General features: G+C 44.6%; 1 protein-coding gene across 2 annotated transcripts in view; it reads left to right on the top strand.

Annotated features, from left to right (window-relative positions):
• Positions 1–21827, top strand: part of TFEB (transcription factor EB) — a 75304-nt gene extending 53477 nt beyond the window's left edge. The window contains exons 4-9 of one of the 2 annotated variants that reach the window (XM_088479602.1): positions 4218–4298; positions 4406–4526; positions 5770–5826; positions 7803–7878; positions 17689–17836; positions 20175–21827. In XM_088479602.1, the coding sequence (XP_088335728.1) occupies positions 4218–4298; positions 4406–4526; positions 5770–5826; positions 7803–7878; positions 17689–17836; positions 20175–20528 (837 nt within the window). In that variant the 3' untranslated portion in view covers positions 20529–21827. Of the gene's footprint in view, positions 1–4217; positions 4299–4405; positions 4527–5769; positions 5827–7802; positions 7879–17685; positions 17837–20174 lie in introns of both variants that reach the window. The other variant, XM_088479601.1, reaches the window with a different exon arrangement.
• Positions 21828–27823: the final 5996 nt, after the last annotated feature.

Here is a 27823-nt window from a genome sequence, read left to right as displayed (position 1 = left end):
TTGCTTAAGAGAGGGTACAAATTGCTTGTTACATTTTTATGGGTATTTTTGGTAACTGTACTTGCACCTCCATCCACATAAGGTGGGGGTGGTGCGCGTGAACTTCTGGCAATACCTTCCACAACGCTACCTTGCTGCACGTGTGCGCCATTTTGCCATTTTGCGGCTCGCCCGCATTGCAATTCAGCGTCGCAGATGTATTCTCTGGCAATGCGCTCGCAACGCTAGTTTGCGTCGCTTGCGCATTTTTAAGCCACGCATCCCCTTCATGCTGCCACAACTTTAAACATTCATAATATTTGACCTTTTTCTCTCGGGAGCGCATCAGACTGATGTGATCCCGGACATTACCTAATACATCTTTATCAAAACTACCAATTCTGGGAAACGGTCTAACACTCTTCATCGTCATCTTAAACCATACATCACAATACCTTATTGCATAAGTACCGTACTTAGTATGCATAATACGACGGCCGATCCAAGCGGTGCTTCCATTAGCAGCACATCATTGTCTAACATCTCTATTGTTTGCGTGGCTCCCATTCTGAGACAACTCCTACGTTTTTCAATAAAGATTTAAACTGGTGAAAGACAGTCAAGATACTTTCACTTACCTGCGATCGTCTTGGAAAAAAAGGCATATTCGCAAACCTTATGGAGGACCTCTAGACGCTTCCACTCACCTACGGAAGTAAACGCCGCTTCCGCTCAGCAATCCCTTTTTGACTACTTCTCAACTGCTAGAGAGCAGCAAAGTACCCTTTGTGTTCCAGTTGATTTCGTCCACTCTCCCACCAGCTCACAATCACAATCTAGCCAAGATTATGTGGTTCAATTATAGTGTTCAAATAAGCCTAACAGATCACACACATTGATTACTGAACGCTGTAATCACGCTGGGGGCTTTGTGTAAAGTAAACGGTAAGCTGCTACCGAGTCACTAGGCCAACTCCTGCGCCTAGCACTTAAGGATCCTACGATACCCTTAACATTTAGGTCCCGTGTTACACCCTAAACAAACACTCACAGTTACACACTTTTTTCCTGCGCAGAAAAATACACGTTAACCCAGATATTTAGCAACAATTGATAATGTAAACTCAATGGCTTTGTTTAAACATGTGGCAGCACAACCGGAAGTATGTATACGCTATTGTGCGACCAGTCGCATACACAATAATGCGACTACCACACAAACGTATGACAACCTTTAGCTGCGTACACAAAAGTGCGTCTTTACTGTGCGCAAAACTGCGACTCAGCCGCGTGTTCAATACTGCGGCACCCCTTTAAATGTTAGGTTTTATCAACAAAGGAAAACAAGCTTTTTCTCTTGTCCCTTGATTCTAGTCAGCGTCCCTGGCTCACACGAAAACAGGTAGCAATTTCTCAGCACCGAGCGGTTGCAGGTAAACCCTGCATATGGCCACTCCACCCTTTGGTGAGATATCGATAACCGTATGTGCCGTGTGAGTGGGTAAGTGACTTCACTACGAGCCCCCAACTAACGATACTGCCTTTGAACCTCTATACACCTCTGCCTATACCTTCTAATATCCTGCCTATAAACCTCTAAGGATGACGCTATTTTGCCTACGCAGTTATACAGTAAATAAAGACTCCAGACCTAGAACCTGTGGTTCCAAAGCACAAAGTATTATTCAAGTAAAAGTACAGTCAGTTACACGCTAGTTATAAGTACAATTTTAGCGCAAAGGAATTATACACACCCAAGTACAGTTATACATACGCAGCGCTCTGGGCCAGATGTAGGCATCAGCAAGAAACCCCTGGTCAATCAGCATTCAGCACGAAGACTAGCAATCCAGGGTCAGAGCACACATATTTATACCCCCCAGAAATAGACAACACAATAGAGAAGTTTGTTGCTAATACCATTGGTCCTAAAGGAGAGGGCATATGTTACAAGGCATCTAACAGGTTGGTTCAAATAGACACAGTCCAGCCTCTAACAACTGGTGGTCTCTGGTTTCCCACCTCATGCAAATCCTAACAGTTGGTCATATAATGTACATTTTGTTGCTTGAAGTCTCTGCGGTCCATAAGTTGAGAATGCCTGTTGCGATCTCTACATCGATGTTACCGGAATACTGTTGAGAGAGTACGCATCAGTACAATACCAAACACTGCTTACTTATCACATATAAAACCTTAGTTACAAAATAATCTTTATTTCATAGCAATTATAGTAACTGTGCATACTTGAATCTTATACCTTAAAGCTTATGGAACCTTGTATGTGAATATGTAATGTGTGAGTATGTGGGGTCTGATGTAAAGATGCTAGTTAACTTGGGGCAGATACATGAAGCTAATAATCGGCGTTTTCATACAGGATCTTATGCATTTGCTAATATCCGACTAGTTAACAGCGCAACTGTGCGTATTAGTGTGTGTATGAGAAATGGTGTAAGATGCAATCGCATGATGCTAATAGTAATATCGTCACGTACTAAAGTGTGAGTTTATCTAAAACGGCGCTTGGGCGGCCATTCGCAAAATGGCGTCTTGCGATATCATTTCCAAGATGGTGTCTTGCGGCCAGTCGCAAGATGGCGTCGCTGCGAATCAATTTTAAACTGATCTTGTCTCAGCCAATTATCCAGCTTCGACACAATCCAATTGAGAATCTGTGGTCAGACTTGAAGATTGCTGTTCACAAACGGAAACCATCCAGCATGAAGGAGCTGGAGCAGCTTTGCCTTGAGGAATGGGCAAAAATCCCAGGGGCAAGATGTGGCAAGCTCATAGAGACTTATCCAAAGCGACTTGCAAAGCGACTTGCAGCTGTAATTGCCGCAAAAGGTGGCTCGACAAAGTAGGGGGGTGAATAGTTATGCATGCTGAAGTTTTCTGTTATGTTGTCCTAAATGTTGTTTGATTCACAATATAAAAAAAAGCACAACTTCACAGTTGTAGGCATGTTCTGTGAATGAAATGATGCACACCTTCAAACAATCCATTTTAATTTCAGGTTGTGTGGCAACAAAACATAAAAAATGCAAAGGGGGTGAATACTTTTGCAAGGCACTGTATATATAGGTTTGGTGAGACCTCACATTTGCATATTGTACCATAAAAATACATCCTGTCATTGTAGTATAGGGTGTGTGATGTACATAGGGTGCAGAGTGTATATATAGAGTGTGGGATGTATATACAGGGTGTGGGATGTATATACAGGGTGTAAGGTGTGTGTATATATATTGTGGGATGTATATATAGGGTGTGAGATGTACTAATATATATATATATATGTGTGTGTGTTTGTGTATGTGTGTATATGTGTATATATATAATATATATATATATAGAGAGAGAGTTTGGGATGTATATAAAGGGTGTTGGATGTGTATATAGTGTGTGGGATGTATATATGGGGTGTGGTTATGTGTATGTATGTATATATATATATATATATATATATATATATAGTGTGAGATGTTTATATACAGGGTATGGGGTGTATGTATGGGGTTTGGTAATGTGCATATATAGGCTGTGGGATGTACAGTATATATATATATAGGGTGTGGGATGTATATACAGGATGTGGGGTGTGTGTATGTGTGTGTGTGGGTGTATATATGATATATATATATATATATAATATATATATATAATATATATATTATAGGGTGTGGTATGTACAGAATATATAAAGGGTGTGGTGATTGTGTATATACAGGGTGTGGGGTGTATGTATTGTGATATAAGCACTGGAGCAGTTTTGAATGGCTTCTGTCTCTGTCCCAGATTCCTATCCTATGTGTTTTAAAACCGCCAGGAGAAGTCTGTTTGAAAAACAGATTAGAAGTGTCGGCTTTAGTAAAAAGCCGGAATGGGTCCTGGGGGTGTGGATGTGAGGAGAGGGAGGGCTCCATCCACAGGCCACTCCAGGTTTTGGGCCTTTCAGCCTGGTAGCAGGCTCGTTAGGGCTTGCACCTGAAAGTGGCTCAGATAAGCTAGGTGGGGTGTATGTATGGGTTGTGGGCTGTGTATATATAGGGTGTGGGATGTATGTATAGGGTTTAGTGATGCATATGTAGAGTGCGGGATCTATATATAGTTTGTGTAATGTATACATAGGGTGTGGGATGTGTATACAGGGTTTGATGAGAGTAAAAATTAATACATTTATTTGGACATTATATACATATTTTTATGACTCAATCTCTGCTGCTCCTTTGCAGATGGATAATGTCATTGATAGCATCATGAGTCTAGATGACATGTTTGGGTACACAGAACCTGCCCTGTCCATGCCAAATACGGTATGTACTGTATTTTTGTTTGTTTGTAAAAGTCACTTGCTAGTACACGTTGTTGTTGTTTTTTTGTTGTTGTCAAGCCTCTGTTCTTATTCTCTTTTACTATATAGCTGCCATTTTCCAGTAGTCACTTGGGACTGTACAGCGATGATTCACACTTAAGTGATACTGTTGTAGGTGTTACCAGCAATTCATGCCCAGCAGACCTAGCAATAAAAAGGGAGCTATCAGGTAATATGCCAACATGTCTTTGCTGCCTTTTATTTCTTTGCCCTGTTTTCCTTTATTGGGAGAGTTTAGTCTATGGAACACAACATGCACTTACTGGTTGAGGGCTTACTGGATCCAACATAGGTTTTCAAAATAGAATCTGTGCTTGAAAATGATAATGCATTTTTATTTTTTTTACTAGTTTTCGCTATCTTAAATTAAACGTATACAAGGCATATCATTTTGAAAATTAGTTATCCCATATCTCTGCACTTCCTTAGTTTTCTGCCGCTGAGAGGGTTACTGTCTGGTGGTCACACTGATCACTAGATAGTAGCTGCTATGGAGGCACATAGTTTGAAAGAGGAGACTCCCTTCTGTCAAACAAGTGTGCCCCCATATTTCTGTGTGCCAGGATTGGAGAAATAGAGCTTTTTATTAAATAATCCTTCCCCGCTACACAACTGATTGTGATGTCATCCCTGGTAGTCACGATGACGTCCATGTCCTAGTCTTTTATTTTACTGCCTGAGTGTGGATGGCAAGTGGGACTCGTCCACCGCATTTTGTATGTTTATGTGGTGGACTAGTCCCACTCATCGTCCACACTCAAGGGGTTAAGCTGCACTATCACCTATTATATACATTTTACTAACTTTAGACCTGATGCATTAAGGATAGCATTTATAATGCGATCATTAATGTACATCATCACCTACTTACCTACGGTAAGGTCAGCTGGTATTCTTCATACAGTTGTCATCACTTCTAGGTTTATGCCTGAGGGATGTAATACACATGCACAACCGTCGCCATGCATGAGCTAGTGCCCACTATTGGACTTTCCTGTGTAGAGTATACCTACTTGGCACACAATGAGTTCCAAACTCCGTTGCTTCTAAAAATCCTAAAGTCAGATGATAATTCAGGAATGCCTTTAAAGTACAATATTCATTTCTTGAAGTTAAATATCTCAATCCCAACAGAAAGTATTCTTTTTCTATGTGGGCATAGTGAGTACATAGCTTGTATTGATAAAGGAAAAAACCCATCCATTCAGCTCTTACACAAAGAGCCAAAATTTGAGCACTCCAAGGTGGCTGCTTCTTCATTGGCAAAACCATGCGCTTACACATGTAAATGGGTGCAAATGTACCATTGTAACAAAATAGCATTTGCTCCGCATTCTTGCGGCTTCATGAATTACCCTTATTGTCTATGTATGCTGCTTAGGTGCTGTAATGACTCCACTGTGTTCTTACAGATGCAGAGAATCGCGCACTTGTTCGTGAACGCCAAAAGAAGGACACACATAACATGAGTAAGTCAGTAGTGTTACTTCCAGCTTCAGTCACTATTTAATCTTCATATAAACATTTTAGACTTTATTCTCATTTGTGAGAATGGCCTAAGAGTAGGATTAATATACAGTGTATCCAGGAAAGTATTCACAACGCGTCACGTTTTCCATATTTTGTTATGACACAGCTTTATTCCAAAATGGAATAAATGAATTTTTGGCCTCAAAACTGTCCACACAATACCCCATAATGACAATGTGTAAAAGTTTTTTTACGATTTTTGAAAATTTTATAAAATATAGAAAAACTAAGAAATCACACGTGCATAAGTATTCACGGCCTTTGCTCAATACTTTGTTGGTGCACCTAGGGCAGCAATTACAGCCTCAAATCTTTTTGAATATGATGTCCTATGAGGCAGTTTCGCCCATTCCTGTTTGCAGCTCCTCTCAAGCTTCATCAGGTTGGATGGGAAGCGTCGGTGCACAGCCATTTTCAGTTCTCTCCAGAGATGTTCAATTGGATTCAAGTCTGGGCTCTGGCTGGGCCTCTCAAGGACATTCCCAGAGGTGTCCTGAAGCAACTCCTTTGATATCTTGGCTGTGTGCTTAGGGTCATTGTCCTGTTGAAAGATGAACCGTCGCCCCAGTCTGAGGTACAGAGTGCTCTGGAGCAGGTTTTCATCCAGGATGTCTCTGTACATTGCTGCATTCATCTTTCCCTCTATCCTGACTAGTCTCCCTGTTCCTGCCGCTGAAAAACATCCCCACAGCATGATGCTGCCACCACCATGCTTCACTGTAGGGATGGTATTGGCTTGGTGATGAGCGGTGCCTGATTTTCTCCAAACATAACACCTGGTATTCACACCAAAGATTTCAATCTTTGTCTCATCAGACCAGAGAGTCCTTCAGGTGCATTTTGGCAAACTCCAGGTGGGCTGCCATGTTCTTTTTACTAAGGAGAGGCTTCCATCTGGCCACTCTAATATACAGGCCTGATTGGTGGATTACTGCAGAGATGGTTGTACGGTCAACTCTAGGAAGAGTCCTGGTGGTTCTGAACTTCTTCCATTAACTGATGATGGAGGCCACTGTGCTCATTGGGAACTTCAAGGCAACAGATATTTTTCTGTACCCTTCCCCACATTTGTGCCTCGAGACAATCCTGTCTCTGTGAGGTCTACAGACAATTCCTTGGATTTCATGCTTGGTTTGTGCTCTGACATGCACTGTCAAGTGTGGGACCTTATATGGGAAGGTGTATGCCTTTCAAAATCATGTCTAAAAAATGTAATTTACCACAGATAGACTCTAAGCTGTAGGAACATCTCAAGGATGATCAGTGGAAACAGGATGAACCTGAGCTCAATTTTGAGCTTCATGGCAAAGGCCGTGAATACTTATGTACCTGTGATTTCTTAGTGGATTTTTTTATTAAATTTGCAAAAATCTCAAAAAAACTTCTTACACATTGTCGTCATGGGGTATTGTGTGTAGAATTTTGAGGACAAAAATGAATTTATTCCATTTTGGAATAAGGCTGTAACATAACAAAATGTGGAAAAAGTGAAGCGTTGTGAATACTTTCCGGATGCACTGTACATGATACATAATTTACAGTTGTTGTCTAAAATGCAGCCAGAAAAAAAGGTTTAGACATATATTTTATATTTACAACTACCAGTTATCATCAACAAGTAAACTTAAAGATACCTCCTAAATGGCATATGATGATTAGACATTAAGCAAATTGGGCACATCACATATGGTTAATTCGGGAGTGAAGGGTTTATTCAGCATAGAAATAATCACACATTGGATGTGCTTGTATGCAAAGTGCACATTTATAAATACTGTGGCTTGTGTCTGCAAAATACATCCAATTGATGTTGGTTTTAAAATCCATCTAATAATAATAATTTGAATACATCTCACCTCTCTTGTCTTCTCCGCTTTTGCCATTTTTAATTTTTATTTATTCTTTTATCTTTTAGTTGAGAGAAGAAGAAGATTTAACATCAATGATCGTATAAAGGAGCTGGGTACATTGATTCCAAAAACAAATGACCTGTAAGTTCTTTAACAAACAAAATATCCATTTGTTGTGTGGATGCAAAGAAATACTAGTTTCTCATTATTATTATTATTAGTATTATTATTATTAATAATAATAATAATAATAATATTTGTTATTTGTAAAGTGCCAACACATACACAGTGCTATACATGGAGAGGTTCATGATACAGATAAGTAACACATTGACATGAAACAAGGTAGATTTGGTCCTGCGCAAATGACCTTATAATATAAGAGATGCGGGGAACACGTGTTCCATATGGTAGTTGACTAACCATTGTACTGACTGGTGGGGAATGTGCATGTGACTACTAAGGTAGAAGCATGATTCGCTACCAGTATTAAACCTGCCATTAGTGACTGGTGTTTTTGAACAGCTACTAGCATATAAAAATATAGATATATTAATACTACTTGACATTCCTATTATGGACATGGTCTTTCAATGTATTCCTACTGTGAGCACAAATACCCACTTGAAATACACTGAAAGTATATTTCCACCAGTCAAGCTAACAACAGTTTATATTCATATTGCTCCAATCCTCATGTATTCATGAATTTTGAAAGGCTAGTTACAGTTATGATATACAGTAATGGGATCGCAGAAGTCCCACCTGCTTTTCTACTCTGAGTACCAGTAGTCTCTTTTCCTCCAGCATGACACAGAATATTATTATTATTATCCTTTTTAATATGGCGCCACAAGTGTTCCGCAGCGCCTTACAAAGTACATAAACTTATAGAGTGCCTTGCAAAAGTATTCACCCCCGTGGCTTTTTACCTTTTTTGTTACATTACAACCTGTAATTTATTTATTTTTTTAAAGCTGAATTTTATGTGATGGATCTGCACAAAATAGTCTAATTTGGTGAAGTGAAATGAGAAAAATATATATAAAAAAGAATCTTTATAAATAAAATTCTGAAAATTGGCATGTGCATATGTAATCACCCCCTTTGCTATGAAGCCCCTCAAAAGTTCTGGTGCAACCAATCACATAATTAGTGAAATGAAGTCCACCTGTGTGAAATCTAAGTGTCACATGATCTGTCAGTATAAACACACCTTTTCTGAAAGGCCCCAGAGGCTGCAACACCACTAAGCAAGAGGCATCACACCATGAAGACCAAGGAGCTCTCCAAACAAGTCAGGGACAAAGTTGTTGAGAAGTACAATTCTGGTTTGGGTTATAAAAATCTTTGATGATCCCCCGGAGCACCATCAAATCCATCATCATCAAATGGAAAGAACATGGTACCACAACAAACCTGCCAAGAGAGGGCCGCCCACCAAAACTCAGACCGGGCAAGGAGGGCATTAATCAGAGAGGCAGCACAGAGACCAAAGGTAACCCTGAAGGAGCTGCAGAGTTACACAGCAGAGACTGGTGTATCTGTGCATGTGACCACAATAAGCCGTACACTCCATAGAGCTGGGCTTTATGGAAGAGTGGGCAGAAAAAAGCCATTACTTAGTGATAAAAATAAGAAGACACAATTTGAGTTTGCCAAAAGGCATGTGGGAGACTCCCCAAATGTATGGAGGAAGGTGCTCTGGTCAGATGAGACTAAAATTTAGCTTTTCAGCCACCAAGGAAAACGCTATGTCTGGCGCAATCCCAACACATCCCATCACCCCAAGAACACCATCCCCACAGTGAAACATGGTGGTGGCATCATCATGCTGTGGGTATGTTTTTCAGCAGCAGGGACTGGGAAACTGATTCGAGTTGAGGGAAAGATGGATGGTGCTAAGTACAGGGATATTCTTGAGCAAAACCTGTTTCAGTCTGCCTGTGATTTGAGACTGGGACAGAGGTTCACCTTCCAGCAGGACAATGACCCGAAGCACACTGCTAAAGCAACACTCGAGTGGTTTGAAGATTGCTGTTCACAAGCGGAAACCATCCAACATGAAGGAGCTGGAGCAGTTTTGCCTTGAGGAATGGGCAAACATACCAGGGGCAAGATGTGGCAAGCTCATAGAGACTTATCCAAAGCGACTTGCAGCTGTAATTGCCGCAAAAGGTGGCTCGACAAAGTACTGACTTTAGTTATAGTTATGCACGCTGAAGTTTTCTGTTATGTTGTCCTAAATGTTGTTTGATTCATAATATAAAAAAAAAACACAACTTCACAGTTGTAGGCATGTTCTGTGAATGAAATGATGCACACCTTCAAACAATCCATTTTAATTTCAGGTTGTGAGGCAACAAAACATGAAAAATGCAAAGGGGGGTGAATATTTTTGCAAGGCACTGTAAGTGAACAAGAAACCATTGACTTACAGTACAATACAAAGCAGGACAAGAATATGGGTTATACATATTGCTGCATTAGCGATTATAACACTCAAAATAAGCAGCAGGGAGTCAGCAACCAAGTGTTAGATGCCCTAGTGGGGAATAAGAAGTAGATGAAAGTATAAGGAAGGAGAAGCACAAGAGGTTAGAGGGCCCTGCTCGTGAGAGCTTACATTCTAAGGGGAGGGGCAGACAAACAGGTGTGACACAGATGGGGTAGACAGGGAGGAAGGAGCATCTAGTGGCGGGTTAGGATGAGAGCTGAAAGCCTTGATGAAGTAGTGGGTCTTGAATATGACATGACACTGACTATGACATATGAGAGACAGCAATGTTGTATCTGTCAACATTACAATTGATCATTTTGTTTTTCATAGGGCCCAATATCAGAAAGGGGGTGGCTGCGAGTTACACCTCACCACCCTTTTTGGACCTCCTTGGCTGTTAATAATAAACTGAGGTAGGCTGTGGCCTACCTGAGATTACCATTAACATCCAAAGGGGTCCAAAAAGAACCTAAATCGTGACAATGAACTAAATTCTGCCCTCAATAAGTATCAAACATTTTCTACTTCAGGGTCCATAGGGTATCCACAGGATACCTTGGGGTATAGGTGTGACGTCAGTCGCAGGGCACCAAAGAGTTAAGCTTTCAGCCTCCCAGGATGCACTAGGTCCCCCTCCTATACCCCGCCCCCGGGCCAAGGCACCTCAGTTTAGTTTGGTGCCCGGCCGGCGTCGGGTGCACCTGTCGGAGTGGGGGCTAGAAGAGCCCCTGAAGCTTTCTTCAGTGCAGCTGTGGCTGCACATCTGGATGTACAGCATGGACAGTCAGTCCTGACGTCCATGCTGTCTTCCCTACACCCCCGCCGGTACCAGAACGCCGGTACCGATCCGGGGATGCTGGTGAGCATCTGGGGTCACAGCTAGCGGTGACCCCAGATGTTCCGGACCATGGCCGGATCCAAGGGGGACAAAGGTAAGCAGCGGAGTCCCGCGGTGGGTCCCCGCTGGTCACATGGTCCTAAGTCCCCAGGCAGGGGGCTCCCTGGGGACTGGCTGCAGCGTGGAGCCAGGTACTGAACCTGCGCTTTCCACTACCCCCTGGGACAGCGGACCGCAGCAGAGTGGTAGCGCTGCGGCGTCCCAGGGGTTAAATGCATGCCAGGGGAGCGCGCCTTCCCTGTCTCACAGCCGGCGCCTCCCCCGCTGCACACAGCCCTCTCTGCACTGTGCTGACTGGTCCTGTGTCAGCGCTCCTCCCCCAGGCCAGCTTCTCTCTGCTCCTCGGCGGCCATCTTCTCTGCAACGCATGGTGAACGCTGCTGGAAGCCTGGAAGGAAGCATCGTGGTCTGGGTCCCCCCGCATACCTCTCCTCCGCTGTGGCTCACATCTGTGTATGCAGCGCTGTGTCCTACCAGGCCCTGTGTCTGTGTAGTTGAGTGATCAGCGCTGTTAGTGCAGGAATTGTTATTTCTCTGCATTGTATGTGACTGTGCTAGCGCTGCTGCCTGTAACTTTATCTTCTCAAAACTGTCAGCTTTATTACTGTCCCTGTTCTTTCTGCTAAAGCCCTTGCGGTGCGGTGCTGCAGGGTGGACTCTCGCCTATTTAATACTTAATTGGTGAGAGAGGTCACATACGTGGTGCCATCATGTCTGAAAGTGATTTTCCCCTCCGGCTACAGTGTACCATGTGCAAAGTACCGTTAGCGGAGGTGGAGGGTAGCGCGGAGGGCCTTTGCCGGCAGTGTTTGTCCATGGCGCGGCCTATTACGGTTACAGCACCGGTACAGGAGCCGCCCTGGGCTTGTTTCGCTCAGGCGTTAACAGCTTTAGTGGGCCAGTTAGCTCCGCAGCCCGCGTTTACTCCGATGGGTTTGTCCCAGCAGTCTGAGGTGTCGTCACCCATGCAGGGGTTCCCACGACAATTGGTGGTACCCCACAGTCTCCCTATTTCCCCGCTCCCGGGTTCTCAGGAGCCAGCGTGGGTTAACTCCCTGACGAGTTCTGTACAGCACTTGTCGGATGTGTTGCAAGGGGAGTCTGTGATGCGGCCTCATAAAAGGCCGGTGGCGTCTCTGTCCGCTCCTTATGAGGATGACGAAGGGACGTCTGATGATGGGGAGATTCTGGATCCTTACGATCAGGAACCTCTCCATACTAAGGACGCTGATGCTAAGTCCAAAGTATATATTCCTGGACTTATTCGGGCGGTCCGCACAGCCTTGGTGATTGAGGACGAAGTTCCCCCAGCGGCTAAATCTAAGTATGCCTTTTTCAAAGATGTGAAGGGCGATGCCACAGTCTTTCCTCTTTCGGGTCAGTTGGTGGACCATTTAGAGGAGGCGTGGAAACAACCTGGCAAAAGATACCAGCCGCAGAGACGCCTGGCGGTGGCTTATCCGTTCGCGGATAATTATTTTGCTAAGTGGGAATCCCCTCCACAGGTGGATTCTCACGTGACCCGTCTTGTCCGTAGTGCCACATTGCCGATGCCATCCATGTCCTCCCTTAAGGATGCTACGGACCGCAAGGTAGAAATCTGCCTGAAGTCCGCTTATTCCCTTGCAGGGGGGGCAGCACGGCCGGCTATGGCCATTTGCTGGGTTGCCAGAGCGATGGAGCGCTGGGCGGATTCATTAGAGGCTTCTTTTGAATCCGACTGTCCGGCCGAACAGGCGGAGTTGATTGGCAATCTCCGTGATTCGGCCACCTACATCAACGAGGCGGCTCTAGACATTAGTACTCTGGTGTCTAGAATTTCTTCAGCAGCGGTAGCTGCTCGTCGCACCTTGTGGCTGCGATCCTGGAAGGCGGACGCAGATTCCAAGAAAGGTCTGGAAGCGTTGCCGTTTACCGGAGAAGTTCTCTTCGGTCCGGATCTGGATAAGACTGTTGTGGCCACGCTGGCGGCAGCCAAATCTGCTTGTCTCCCGTCGGCCGCTGCTCCTTCTGGTTCTGGACCATCGTCCTTTCGGTCATCTAGGGCCCAGGGCAGGCCCAAACCACAGTCGTTTCCTCGACAGGCTGGCCCTAAGAAATCGGTCAAGCCCCGGAAACAGGCATGGAGTACCAGACGTCCGGCCCCCAAGCCAGATGACAAGCCTACGGCCTGACGGTCCGGGCCTCCCTTTGGGGGATCCCAGGGTGAGAGGCCGCCTGCTGCAGTTCTCCCGGTGTTGGTCGTTCACTACGACAGACACTTGGGTTCTGGAGGTGGTCTCCCACGGGTACGCCCTCTCCTCCCGGCACAGACCCCCGGCTCGATTCTTCACCACGGGTCTACCATCAGACCGGAACAAGGCTACGGAGCTGCGGAAGGTATTGCACACTATGCTCCAGGCTGGAGTTATAGTGCCTGTTCCATTCTCCCAGAGGGGCCAGGGTTTCTATTCAAATCTATTTTTGGTACAGAAACCCAATGGGTCATATCGTCCGATTCTCAACCTCAAAGCACTCAACAAGTCTTTGCGGGTCCCGAAGTTTCGGATGGAGACCCTACGGTCCATCATTCTGGTGCTGGAACCTGGGGACTACATGGTGTCATTGGACATACAGGACGCTTACCTGCATGTCCCTATTCTTTTGCGCCATCAAGAGTTCCTTCGGTTTGCAATCCGCAGCGACCACTTCCAGTTTCGGGCGTTACCTTTTGGCCTGGCGACAGCACCACGTGTTTTCACCAAGGTGATGGCGGTCATGGCGGCTTCTCTGCGGCTGCAAGGAGTCCGCATGTTGCCGTACTTGGACGACCTGTTATTGGTGGCAGGATCTCCAGAGCTCCTGTTACACCACTTGGACCTGACCATTGCACTGCTGCAATGGCACGGCTGGCTAATCAACTGGCAGAAGTCCACTCTAATCCCGTCTCAGAGGATTCTGCATCTTGGAGCCTTATTGGACAGCAAAGGATCTTCGTGACGGAGGACAAGATCTCTGCTTTACAGTCAAGGGTGCGCAGTTGTCTGCACAGCCGCCGGGTGTCCTTACACTCGGCGATGAGGTTACCGGGCTCCATGGTGTCGGTGTTCGACATGGCGGAATACGCCCAGTTTCACTCCAGACCTCTGCAGCACCTGATCCTGTCCAAGTGGAACGGGCTGCCTCAGTCTCTGAAGTTCCAGATGATTGTGCTCACCCCGGAGGTTCGCCTGTCCTTTGCGTGGTGGTTAAAGACGACCCACCTCAACAAGGGACGTCCGTTCTGGGTTCCAAATTGGGTCCTGTTGACAACGGACGCCAGTCTTCGGGGCTGGGGAGCAGTTTCGGGTCCACACTTGTTCCAGGGCAGGTGGACGCCGACAGAAGAGGAGCTTCCAATAAATATCTTGGAACTCCGTGCGGTCTTCAATGCTCTCCTGCAGGCACAGCGGTTTCTCCAGGGTCACCCGGTGCAGGTCCAGTCGGACAACGCTACCACCGTGGCCTACATAAACAGGCAAGGAGGAACTCGCAGTCGGGCGGCTCTCGTAGAGGTCTCTCGGATCCTGGTTTGGGCGGAGCGCAATCTTCCGGCCATATCAGCGGTCTTCATCCCGGGAGTGTTAAATTGGGAGGCGGACTTTGTAAGTCGCCAGGACGTTCATCCAGGGGAATGGTCCCTGCACCCGGACGTTTTTCAACTACTGGTGGACAGGTGGGGTCTTCCAGAAATCGACCTCATGGCGTCCCGGCACAACAACAAGTTGCCGGTGTACGGGTCTCGCACAAGAGACGAAGGGGCGTCTCTGGTGGATGCTCTGTCCGTCCGGTGGACGTTCCGGTTCGCATACCTGTTCCCTCCGGTCTCCCTTCTTCCACGGGTAATCCGGAAATTCAAACAGGAAGGAGGGATGCTCCTGTTGATAGCTCCCGCGTGGCCCAGACGGCACTGGTTCTCAGACCTTCAGGGTCTGTCCGTGGACAGTCCTCTGCGGTTGCCGCTACGACCGGACCTTCTGTCTCAGGGTCCTTGCCTTCACCCGGACCTGACTCGGCTGTCTTTGACGGCGTGGCTGTTGAGACGGCCATGCTGAGGTCCCGGGGGTTTTCCAGCTCTGTGGTGCGTACCATGTTACGAGCTCGGAAACCGTCTTCCGCGAGGATATACCATCGCGTGTGGCATACGTTCTTCCAGTGGTGTCAACCGAGAGGTTATGCACCGCGGGAGTTTCGTCTGTCTCGGATTCTCGCCTTCCTGCAAGCGGGACTAGATCATGGGCTTCGCCTTGCTTCTTTGAAGGTACAGGTTTCGGCCCTATCTGTTTGGTTTCACCGTAGGATTGCTACAATCCCGGATGTGCGCACCTTTATGCAAGGTGTTCTCCGTATTCAGCCGCCCTTTGTTCCACCTGTGGCGCCGTGGGATTTGGCTGTGGTCCTGAGGGCTCTCCAAGGACCGCCGTTTGAACAACTGGGCTCAGTGGATATTAAATGGCTAACAGCTAAGACTGTTTTCCTTCTGGCCATTGCTTCGGCCAGACGTGTTTCTGAGTTAGGGGCTCTTTCTTGTAGACCCCTTTTCTTGGTTTTTCATGGAAACAGGGCAGTGCTCCGCACTCGGCCCGAGTTTCTTCCCAAAGTTGTTTCCCAGTTTCATGTTAACGAGGAAATAGTTGTTCCGGCCTTTAACTCACCGGGTCTTTCCGTGGGTGAGGCCTCTTTGGATGTTGTGCGGGCCTTAAGGACTTATGTGGACCGCACTTCTTCGTTTAGGAAGTCGGACGCTTTGTTTTTCCTCTATGGCTTCCGTAAAAAGGGTTGGCCTGCTTCAAAGCAAACTTTGGCAGCCTGGATCCGTATGGCTATTTCTGAAGCTTATCTTCATGAAGGCCTACCGGTCCCTCCTTCTCTGAAGGCTCATTCCACTAGGTCTGTGGGTCCTTCGTGGGCAGTTCGACGTGGTGCCTCGGCAGTTCAGATCTGCAAGGCTGCTACGTGGTCTTCTGTCCATACCTTCGTGAGGTATTACGGGTTTGACACCTTCGCCTCTCAGGATGCTTCCTTCGGGCGGCGGATTCTCCTTTCTGCACAGGAGCGTCCCCACCCTTAAAGGATACTGCTTTGGGACATCCCCAAGGTATCCTGTGGATACCCTATGGACCCTGAAGTAGAAAATATGAGATATGGTAAGAACTTACCCTTGTTATCTCTATTTCTACGAAGTCCATAGGGTTCCACAGGACTCCCGCCATGTCGCGCCTGTGCTGCAGATGGGCTTTGCTCTGGTCACCGGTTTTCCGTCTCCCTCTGGTGAGAATGTGATTCTTGTATGTGTCTAGATCTTTGTTCTCTCTCTTCCTTCTCCTCCTCCGGCCTATGGCTTGGTAACTAACTGAGGTGCCTTGGCCCGGGGGCGGGGTATAGGAGAGGGACCTAGTGCATCCTGGGAGGCTGAAAGCTTAACTCTTTGGTGCCCTGCGACTGACGTCACACCTATACCCCAAGGTATCCTGTGGAACCCTATGGACTTCGTAGAAATAGAGATAACAATTTGTAAGTTCTTACCATATCTCATATTTTCTTCATATAAGGTTGCCGGGCTCCTGCAATAATTTAGTATCTGGCAATATTCTACATTCCAAATTGACTGGCTGTGGATACGTACAGTAAGGAGACCGTTAAGGTTATTTCATAATGGTTTTTGTTGCGTAGAAGAATATTCAGTATGTGTATCCCTTTGCAATATGCTTTTTCTGTACAGACTGTGATGTGGGGAACCAGATCACAGACCTTACTGAGAAAAATGGTGCCTGCACGGTATTACTCCATGTCCATCTCCCCAAAGCGCATTGCGTAGCAATCTGCATGCCACTGTTTCTTTGCACACTTGTTCTGTGTATGATCCATTTGAAATGCAACAGATCACACACCAGTGTGAAAGGCCACAAGTAGATATTTTTTTCATTCCTCATGTTTGTTATACATGGGCACAGGTTAGTCATAGGACATAAGTTGTGAAGTGTTTTTATGTGTGTGTGTGTTCTATTAAAAACAGTGTCAATCATTATAATATTACACAGAGCTTGTATCAGGCCATGAGATCTACTGGCAGGAAGGAATGTAGATGTAGGGAAGTGGTAGCCAATAAAAGACAGAAGGGGGAACATGACAAGAGGGTAGACATGCCTAAAAAAGAAATCAGATAAATGACTCTGATCAAGATACAGTAGGTGGGATGTGTCTGGTACTTTTACAGGAAGTTATTAGGTGTGGGTGGATGTGCCCTGACTATTGCATCTGGGGAAAAGGGTCTTTAGTTACAGCACTATAACGTGGAGCCACATTCTACTTTTTAGCAGAATGAGCACTATGAGGAAGATTTATCAAAGCTTCGAGAGAAATAAAGTACCAACCAATCAGTTCCTGTCATTTTCAAAACGTAACCTGTAACATGGCAGTTAGAAGCTGATTGGTTAGTACTTTATCTCTCTCCAAGCTCTGACAAATCTACCCCTTTGCTCTGGTAACCAACATCTAGAAAGTAATTAAGCACTTTCCCTGTTTTTAACAGCAGTGATACACGTTGGAATAAAGGCACAATCCTGAGGGCATCTGTGGATTATATCAAGCACATGCAGAAAGAGCAACAGCGGAGCCGAGAACTAGAGAACCACTCCAAACATTTGGAACAGGCTAATAAGCAGCTCTGGCTTCGGATCCAGGTGACCACACTACTTATCAATTATTGCATGTTTCAGAAGGTCTACAGCAGGATGGGATGTAGTTATGAGACTGGCAGCTGAGATGCCACCAGTCTGAATACCAATATCCAAATCCTGACAAGGGACTTAAGATAGGCGCCAAAATACTGACACCTATCTTAATCTCAATGCCGGAACACCGAAGGACACCAGCCCGAATGTGGTAAGTCCTGGGCGCCCTTAGCATTAGCCGCGGGTGGAGGGTTAGGTTTAGGGAACGTTGCGGGGTTAGGGTTAGGCTTTGGGGGTTAGGCACCCCTGGGGGGGGGGTTAGGGTTAGGCACTAAGGGTGGAGGGTTAGGTTTAGGCATGATGGGGGGGGGTTAGGTTTGGGCACTATCTGGGAGGGTTAAGGTGCGGGGTGGGGAGGGATATGGATAGGCTACAAGAATGGAGGGTTAGGGTGGGAAGGGGGATGGTTAGGGTAAGGCTACAAGAAGAGGGGATACCAACCATCGGGATGCCGCTGACGGTATTCTGACAGGAGGCATCCTGACAGCCGGCATTACATACACATTCCCAGCAGGATGGCTTACACTTAGTAGCCAATCTATTAGGTACACCGTTCTAGTACTGGATAGGACCACCCTTTGCCTTATGACAGTCTTAATTCTTCACGGTATGGATTCAGCAAGGTGCTGGAAACATTCTTTAGATTTGGAGGATACAATCATACAGTTTATGCAGATATTTTGAGGGCACATTCATACAGCAAATCACCATTTCTACCACATCCCAAATGTGCTCTACATGGAACCAGCTTGAGATGGCATGTACTTTGTGGCATGGTGTGTAATCCTACTGGAAGTAGCTATTAGAAGATGGGTAGACGGTGGCTATAAGGGGATGCAATATATGTTTATTATCAGTTATTTTTATAGCGCACACATATTTCTCAGCACTTACAGTTGGTAATAACGTTCCCCACACCGTTACACCACTGCCAACAGCCCTTTACACAAGACAGGATGGATACATGTTGTTTACACCAGATTCTCACACTACCATCTGCATATTGTTATTTGTCAGACCAGATGTTTTTCCAATATTCAGCTGTCCAGTTTTCTTATGTCTGTGCCCACTGTAGTCTCAGTTATCTATTCTTCACTGACAGGAATGGAACACAGGGCCCGATTCATACCCGCTCGCTAGATGCGTTCGCACGCAGCCATCAGCTGCCAAAGTATGCAAATCCCGCAATCTCACAGCAAGACATTAGCACGCCCACTATGTCTTGGCGTGCGATTGCGGTATGTATTGAACGGCCACCAGCCTGACACAAAACGCCCACTTTCCCTTCTTAACATACGTCATCTCCAGGAAGTGTATTAAACAATCGGTAACATTGAGTAACATGTGACCCATACGCAGCACTTGTGGCTGACCATACCTTACCGCAAGCACTGCGAATGGAGCAGTGTGTAAACAGCCATCTGATGTGTTTGATGACACTGCGTCTTAATTATGCATGCCCTTGAAATGGCGTTCAGACGCACACACCCCTGCGTTCGCACCACCACACTCCCGTTTCCATCGACCACCCCCTGTCACCACCCACAAACGGCACGTCCTGTCACTCATGCTGGCGAAGCGTCTGTGTACAAGGGGCGATCGCTCAGCGATCGCATGGACTGGTTTGCGCACGCACACTGCGACTTATGCACAGATTGCAAAAGTTGGCAGGCTATGTGCCCACAGTGTGGTCTTAGGTTGCTGTAGCCCATCCACTTCAAGGTTTGACATGCTTTGCTTTCAGAGATGCTCTTATGCATACCACTGTTGTACCACCTTTGTTTGCGTTAATGTCTCTTTCCTGTCATCTGTGGCCAATCTCCTCTGACCTCTCTCAGTAAAAGGCATTTTCATTATGGGTTACTTGATGTTTTTGTTTTTCTCACCATTCTTTGTAAATTTTACAAACTGTTGTACATGAAAATCCCAGGACATCAGCAGTCTCTGAGATACTCAAATCACCCTGTCTGGCGCCAACAATCATTTCACAGTCACTGCCACTTAGATCACATTTTTACCCCAGTCTGGTGTTTGGCCTGAACCTCTTTACTATACTATTATACATTTAGTTGCTGTAACATGATTGACTGATACAGTTTTTGCATTAAAGAGCAAGTTCACAGTTGTACCTAATAAAATTGTCACTTAGTGTATATGTATCAATTTGCTGATACGTGTATACCTTCAGAATTTGGCCATCATAGCATCTTTGCAAATGATGCATGTTCTATTTGGGAATCAGCTGAATTTGTCTCTCGTTGGCTAATAGCTCACATTTGTGTTTCAGGAGCTGGAATTGCAGGCACAGGCACATGGTCTCTCCCCTCAAGGTTTGAGCCCAGCAGATCCCATCAGTCAGGAGACAGATGCCATCCCAGGTGTCCAGCAACAGCAAGCACCATACCAGCAGCAACAGATGGACTTCCCTGCAGGGCTTAGTTACCAGACCAGTGCCTGCACAGACACTTCTTTTCCTGCTCTTTCTAGGACAGAGTTAGACCTCATGCTAATGGAGGACACCATGCTAACTTCTGATCCTATAATGGCTTGTGACCCACTTATGTCAACCCTTTCCCCTGGCACCTCTAAGGCCAGCAGTCGACGAAGCAGCTTCAGCATCGATGAGGTAGATGGCCTGTGACATCATGGACTATATAGGGGTTTTGACCTCTGTGTTACCCAGTAGGGTACCAGGAGTATGATTTCACTCAAGACATGGAGCCTGGAATCACTTTGCCTTATTTATGGGACAGTTTAAACAGATGCATATGACTAACAAAATGTATTCACTGGCATATGCAATTCTATTCAGACTGTATAGTACCTACAGGTAAGCATGCATAAATGCTTTTATTGAAAGAATCTCCTCAGTGGAGGGAGCATGGTTCAAAACATTCAGAAAGCTTCTATTCCACTTCTTCATGCAATTATCAGACTATCTACACCACAAGTACCCAGTTACTGTATACCAACAAGGATCAATAATCTCATTGCTGTGTATGAATAGCACAGCTCAGTCACTGCCATTAATTCCTCTGGGACATACACTAAGAGGATAATTTGCCAAAAAAAACAGAAGTGCCTTCATGTGTGTGTACGGAGTGAGTCCCGAGTGACACTGTGAGTATGGATGTTGGAGAGAATGGGTGTAGCAGTGAACATTTATATATTGTAAGCATGACTTTGTAACTTTTAAATTAATGATTGTTGGCAATTCTGAGTGGAGTGTGTTTAGTTTAGTGAGCACTGTTATGTTTTATACTGTATCTGTAATTAAGGGAGTGCACTCATTGACTCTGTATGCACATGTATAGTCTTTGCCTTGTCCATCAAGTGCTCAGAACATAACCTGAGGCCTCCATCTCCATTGTATTTATGCAGCAATACCAGAAGGAGAACATCAGCAACTGCCTCCACAGCCTTAATTGTTGTTTTTGTAACCACTTTTATATTTCACCAATTGATTATGTGAGGTCCAGGCTTCAATTGTGTAACTGCTGGGATCACCATGGTGCCTTAATGCTTCTACTGGACTGCAGGATTCTGCTAAACACTCAGGACAACCTATCCATTGACATATGAGAAGTTCTCTCAAACATTTTCTTTAAGGCATTCAGGTTTTGGGCAGCCTGCATGAGTGTGTACCAAGTCCATTCGCGAAGCCAAGTAGTTTGCTGTGTTTTCAGATTGTCCCAGCGCATATGAAGGATATGCTTGCAATAGTAGAACCTGTGGATTTGAAACACTGTCTATATATTATAACTCAACTCTCCGCCCATGTCTCCAACAAGTCATGTTTTAAGGATTTGTTTGTGTGAGCACATTACTGCCTCAGCTAGATTCATTCACACATGGCTTGCTGAAAACAGGGAGGACTGCGAAACACTGTGATAAATGCTGCAGGGCTCTGTTTTATTAAAACCTTGACTTTTATTGTACAGCTCCTCTTAAGCTTGTTGCTTACTAATATAATTGTTACAAAGTTTTTACTGGCCAAGTTGTGTGGGCTATTTGAGCATGCTATCACACTCGGCAGTTTACCTTTATGAAACTGGGGCTATCTAGAATAAAATAGAGAAAAACCTCCTTGAGATTGTACAATGAAGTGTGAAAGGATTATAACATATAGGAAAATCTTGTGTCACTATGCTTAAGTTACAATGTGTTAAAGTGAAAACTTTTTTTTTTTTTTGTAAGAACTGTCTACTACATAACTTTCATGATTACAGCTTATGCTTTTTTGTATCCCTTTTTATCTGATTATAACCACTTCAGCCAATACAGTGCATCCGGAAAGTATTCACAATGCTTCACTTTTTCCACATTTTGTTATGTGTTAGCCTTATTCCAAAATGGAATAAATTCATTTTTGTCCTCAAAATTCTACACACAATGCCCCATAATGACAACGTGTAAAAAGTTTTTTTGAGATATTTGCAAATTTAATAAAAAAAAAAACACTAAGAAATCACAAGCTCAAAATTGAGCTCAGGTTCATCCTGTTTCCACTGATCATCCTTGAGATGTTCCTACAGCTTAATTGGAGTCTACCTGTGGTAAATTCAGATTTTTAGACATGATTTTGAAAGGTATACACCTGTCTATATAAGGTCCCACACTTGACAGTGCATGTCAGAGCACAAACCAAGCATGAAATCCAAGGAATTGTCTGTAGACCTCAGAGACAGGATTGTTTCAAGGCACAAATCTGGGGAAGGGTACAGAAAAATATCTGTTGCCTTGAAGGTCCCAATGAGCACAGTGGCCTCCATCATCCATAAATGGAAGACGTTCAGAACCACCAGGACTCTTCCTAGAGTTGGCCGGCCGTCTAAACTGAGCGATCGGGGGAGAAGGGCCCTAGTCAGAGAGGTGACAAAGAACCCGATGGTCACTGTCAGAGCTACAGCATTCCTCTGTGGAGAGAGGAGAACCTTCCAGAAGTACAACCATCTATGCAGCAATCCACCAATCAGGGCTGTATGGTAGAGTGGCCAGACGGAAGCCACTCCTTAGTAAAAAGAACATGGCAGCCCACCTGGAGTTTGTCAAAATGCATCTGAAGGACTCTCTGGTCTGAGGAGACAAAGATTGAACTCTTTGCCGTGAATTCCAGGCGTTATGTTTGGAGCAAACCAGGCACTTGGACAACGGTTCATCCTTCAGCAGGACAACGACCCTAAGCACACAGCCAAGATATCAAAGTAGTGGCTTTAGTCCAACTCTGTGAATGTCCTTGAGTGGCCCAGCCAGAGCTCAGACTTGAATCCGATTGAACATCTCTGGAGAGATCTGAAAATGGCTGTGCACCGACGCTTCCCATCTAGCCTGATGGAGCTTGAGAGGTGCTGCAAAGAGGAATGGGTGAAACTGCCCAAATATAGGTGTGCCAAGCTTGTGGCATCATATTCAAAAAGACTTGAGGCTGTAATTGCTGCCAAAGGTGCATCAACAAAGTATTGAGCAAAGGTGAATACTTATGTACATGTGATTTCTTAGTTCTTTTTTTTTTTTTTTTATTATTACATTTCGAAGAATCTCAAAAAAACATTTTACACGTTGTCATTATGGGGTATTGTGTGTAGAATTTTGAGGACAAAAATAAATTTATTCCATTTTGGAATACGGCTGTAACATAACAAACTGTGTAAAAAGTGAAGCGTTGTGAATACTTTCCGGATGCACTGTATGTCCACTTGACTAACCCTCTACCTCCATAGGGTGGGTACACACTAGAACGATATTGGGACAATTTTCCGTATTGGAATGATAAATCATCTACATCGTCAAGTGTGTACGCACAGTTACACGCACCCACGGACGACATACAAGATCGTTTGACCATGCTGCACGGTCAATCAAATGATATCTTGTATGCGGCAGTGCATTTTAATGAAGGACGGAACAAGGTATCGGTTTGTAGTTCATTAAATCGTCTAGTGTCTACCGGCAATCTGTGATCAGCACGATTGCCGGTCGTCCTAATGTGTACCCACCCATAGTCCGTTACACTTACTGATCATATATAGCACATGGATCTGTAATCATGGCTTTTATGTGCTATAATTTTTTTAATTAAATTAACACTTCTAAATCCCATATTCCACTGCAGAGAAAGCAGAGCCCCGTATATTGATACCAACCCACCTTAGTGTATGCTCTGAGCATAGAACCTTTACTAATGGGCATCTTTTCATAGAGAATTCCCACTCTCTAATTGGGGAGCAAATGACTGCACGCACTTCGCAGATGTCCAACACTGTTAAGCTCTTGCTTAATTTTTTTGATTAAATCACATATTTAGTTTTATAATAAACTGGATTCTGCTTCATATAAACATCTATTTACAACACCGTTGTATTACGCTCGTGTTATTTCTTATCCCATTTATTTCCAGTTAGGGCCACAAGAGGGTGCTGTTTGTATTAAATAAATACAGTACTGCAGAAAACAAATGTTGGCTTATTTATACTGCAGTCCTATTGTAATTGCTAAATGATAACTACTCCAGAAAGGGTTCTCATAAAATGTTTGATCAGCAAAGGCATTGACATACACTGACAAATGTGCTTGCAAAGAGAATGTCCACTGGGTGGAATTCAATGTCCATTGGGCGGAGCTATTCATTATATCGCGCTGGTAAACCCGACTAAAGGATTTCTTCTTGCACCCCTCCTGGGGTGCGAGCAGAAATCCGACAAAACTGCTGGCGCGATGCCGTTTTCTGCCCTTAGCGCAGTGGAAACAGCATCACACCAGGCACTTATGTCGGAGAATACCGGTTCTCACGACTAAACATCATGTTTAAGGCGTGAGAACATGCATTCTCCGACATAACAGTGCGCTGAATTGAATAGCTCCGGGCGCTCCTTCCCGGCGCTATTCAATTCGCTTTGAATTGAATTCCACCCAATATGTTCAGCCTAAAGAACATTCGATGAGATGGAACTGAATGCGTCAAGCTAAATTATGTTTCTTTGTAATAATGAAAAAAAAATATTATATTGAAATAGGATAGGATATGAGAATAGCGAACGCTTTGCAAGGTGAATGCAGGCTCTCTGTTGTCAAACTCAATATAGAAAATACAGCTTCCAACAAAATGTGCCCAAATTATTTTTGTCATGTATTCACTTTGGGGCAGATGCAGATTGCACCTTGAATTTGCAGTGTGCATGCTCAGAAAATGAGTGTACGCAAATACGGACAATTTAAAGTCATAAGCATTTAAATCGCTTCTACACTATAACCGTAGAGGGGAACTGGCTTGTAGTGGGGAGCTCTTGCGCAGGTTCATACCTGGACAAAAGCAAAATATACCCTATGTTGGAGGAGTAGCTTTTGCACCTAAATACGGCAGGTGCTAGTGCACAATGATGATGGTACATAGTAATCCAAGCGTATAAGCTAGAGTCATAGATGCAGGCACATGTCAAGATGTATACCCCACTGCATGGACAAATATGCACATTTATTGTCTGGGCAATCTTCCTTTGAGAAATGTACACCTGACTTATGTCCAACACTGTATCAGGCCGTATTGCACCCATTCAAAGTTTTGTTCTCCTATTGTACAACTCAATATGTGTCACATAGAAGGACATAAGCGTGGCTCTCTATTGTGCTATAGCACAGTCATTTCTCTCAGTCTATGCAATCACAGAACTGCTGGTCACTGCACACAGAGATACCAGTCACAACATATCATTTAGCTGCAACATTTGCGTGGGGCCCAAGGCACTAATAATCAATTAGTCTTTATCTAGTTTATACGCTAAAAAAGTTTCTGATTAGTCAATATGGTTTAGTCTATATTTTACACCAAAAGGTATTGTCAGTAAATGAGATGGATGTTAGAATTAACCCTTGCATAGAAATCTGTGCCCCTTAACTACATGCTTCCATTATCTAAGGGCAAGAAACATACAGGGTCATCCATTTAATTATGAATTGATCCAAAATCAATATATGTGAATTGATCCAATATATTAATAGCCTTAAATGAGTTATCTCATAGCTTCTGTACGTATATATGGAGTATTGTCAGAATGTATTCCCCACTGTCCATCATAGTGAGTCACTATGGTGCTGTAAAAATCAACAATAATAATTATACTTGTTGTAGATCAAGTCATTTAGAGAGATCCTCAACCTGGATGATATAATTTAGCCGGGCAGGCTTCCTGGGGCCTATAGTCCACCTGCAGAACAACAATATTTATTATAAAATTTTCCTTACCATACCCACTGCCACTGGAGTACAGAGGAGAGCCCTAGTGATATTGGCACAAGGGCTGGTCGCACTCAGGGGTAGGGTACTGCACTTTTTTTTTTTTTTGCAGGCCCCACTCTCCTTGGGAAACCAGCACTAGTGCCAACTGTTTAGGGCTATCACCCTCTATGATTGGCTGTAGAATCCTAGCGCTTTTATTAGAAAAATCGGGAGTACCCCATGCATTTTTTCCAAAAATGTTTTCAATACCAGCCTAGGCACAAGCGCTATGGCTAGTCTAGCTTAGAGGGAAGGAGGGTTGCGTTTAAAAAAAATAAGCGTGTTCTCAGAAAAATGGCAGGCGAGTGTGACTTTTTAAGCGATGCCGCCGGTCTCAATCGAATCCTGACAAGGGACTTAAGATAGGCGTCGACGCCTATCTTAAGCCTGACGCCGGAATGCCAAAAGCCGCAAGCCCGAAAGAGGTAAGCCTGGGGTGCCCTTAGCGTTAGCCGTGGGGGGTGGGTAGGGTTAGGTTTAGGGAGCATAGGGGAGTTAGGTTTTGGGGGGGAAGGGAGGTTAGGGTTAGACACCACTGGTGGGCAGGATTAGGCTTAGGCAATAATGAGGGAGGGCTAGGTTTAGGCACGAAGGGGGGGTTAGGTTTAGGCACTAAGTGGGAGGGATAGGCTGAGGGGTGGGGAGGGGTAGGCTACAAGAGGGAGGGGGAAGGGTAAGTATATTTACCGACCGCTGTCGGGATACCGCCAATCGGGATGGTGCTGTCAGTATTCTGACAGGAGGCATCCAGACAGCTGGCATTACATACCCATTCCATTGCTGGGAACCCACACGCTATTACATTTACTCCTCGGACTGGGATGGTAGATGGTGGTTTAGGAAAAGCTCAGGCAAATTAGGTTTTGGAATAGAACATCCCATAGCGTTTTTAGTCCACTGGTTAGTAAAAATACCAAGATATTTGCTCTAGCTCTTCCAGTGGAATACAGATAAGATATTGTAAAACTGATAAGATTCAGACTACATCAAATAACAGCATTTGATAAGGCAATTGGTTTATACAACAGTTTGAGATGGACCTTAATTCACCAGAACACTGCATGCTCACTGCATTTTTGCTTGATCATTGTAACAAAGATTACAGGAAACCCAATCAGCGGATATATATCAAGAGAATAATTTCATTTGAGCTGTTGTATTACTTTAGATAACAGCATAGCTCTGGGGGAGAATTGTGAATGTCGACAATAGTATTTTAAATGAAACTTTATTCTAAGCCCAACCCTAATTGAGGCCTAATCCTAGGTAATTTGTATAGATGGATTAATAATAGTTATATCTTTACTGCCAAAGTGTCAGCAGTTGTTGACATATCGCCACCTTACTGCATTTCTGTGAGAGACTATTGCATATACCTAAGTTGGTGACTACACCATGAATAAACTTCATGATGTAAAGCTAATGCAGATGATGGGATTTATGTGATAGGGTGCGAGTTTTGTGAAGTAGCTCAATTTTAAGCAATCTCAGCTGTTGCGAATTTAAAGTGCAGATAATTTAATAGGCAAAAACAACCAGTTTTTTCCCTTTAAAAATTATTGCTGCTTTAAATCTGCAGCCACAGTCGTTGAATTTGTGATGCTTCACAAATCTCGCACCTTATTACATAAACCCCGATGACTTTTCACTTAATGATCAAACCA

Source organism: Taudactylus pleione, unplaced genomic scaffold, assembly GCF_031769625.1.
Source record: "Taudactylus pleione unplaced genomic scaffold, aTauple2 ptg000242l, whole genome shotgun sequence".
NCBI lineage: Eukaryota > Metazoa > Chordata > Amphibia > Anura > Myobatrachidae > Taudactylus > Taudactylus pleione.
Note: the sequence above shows the minus strand (reverse complement) of the source record. Positions and strands in the feature narration are given on the sequence as shown.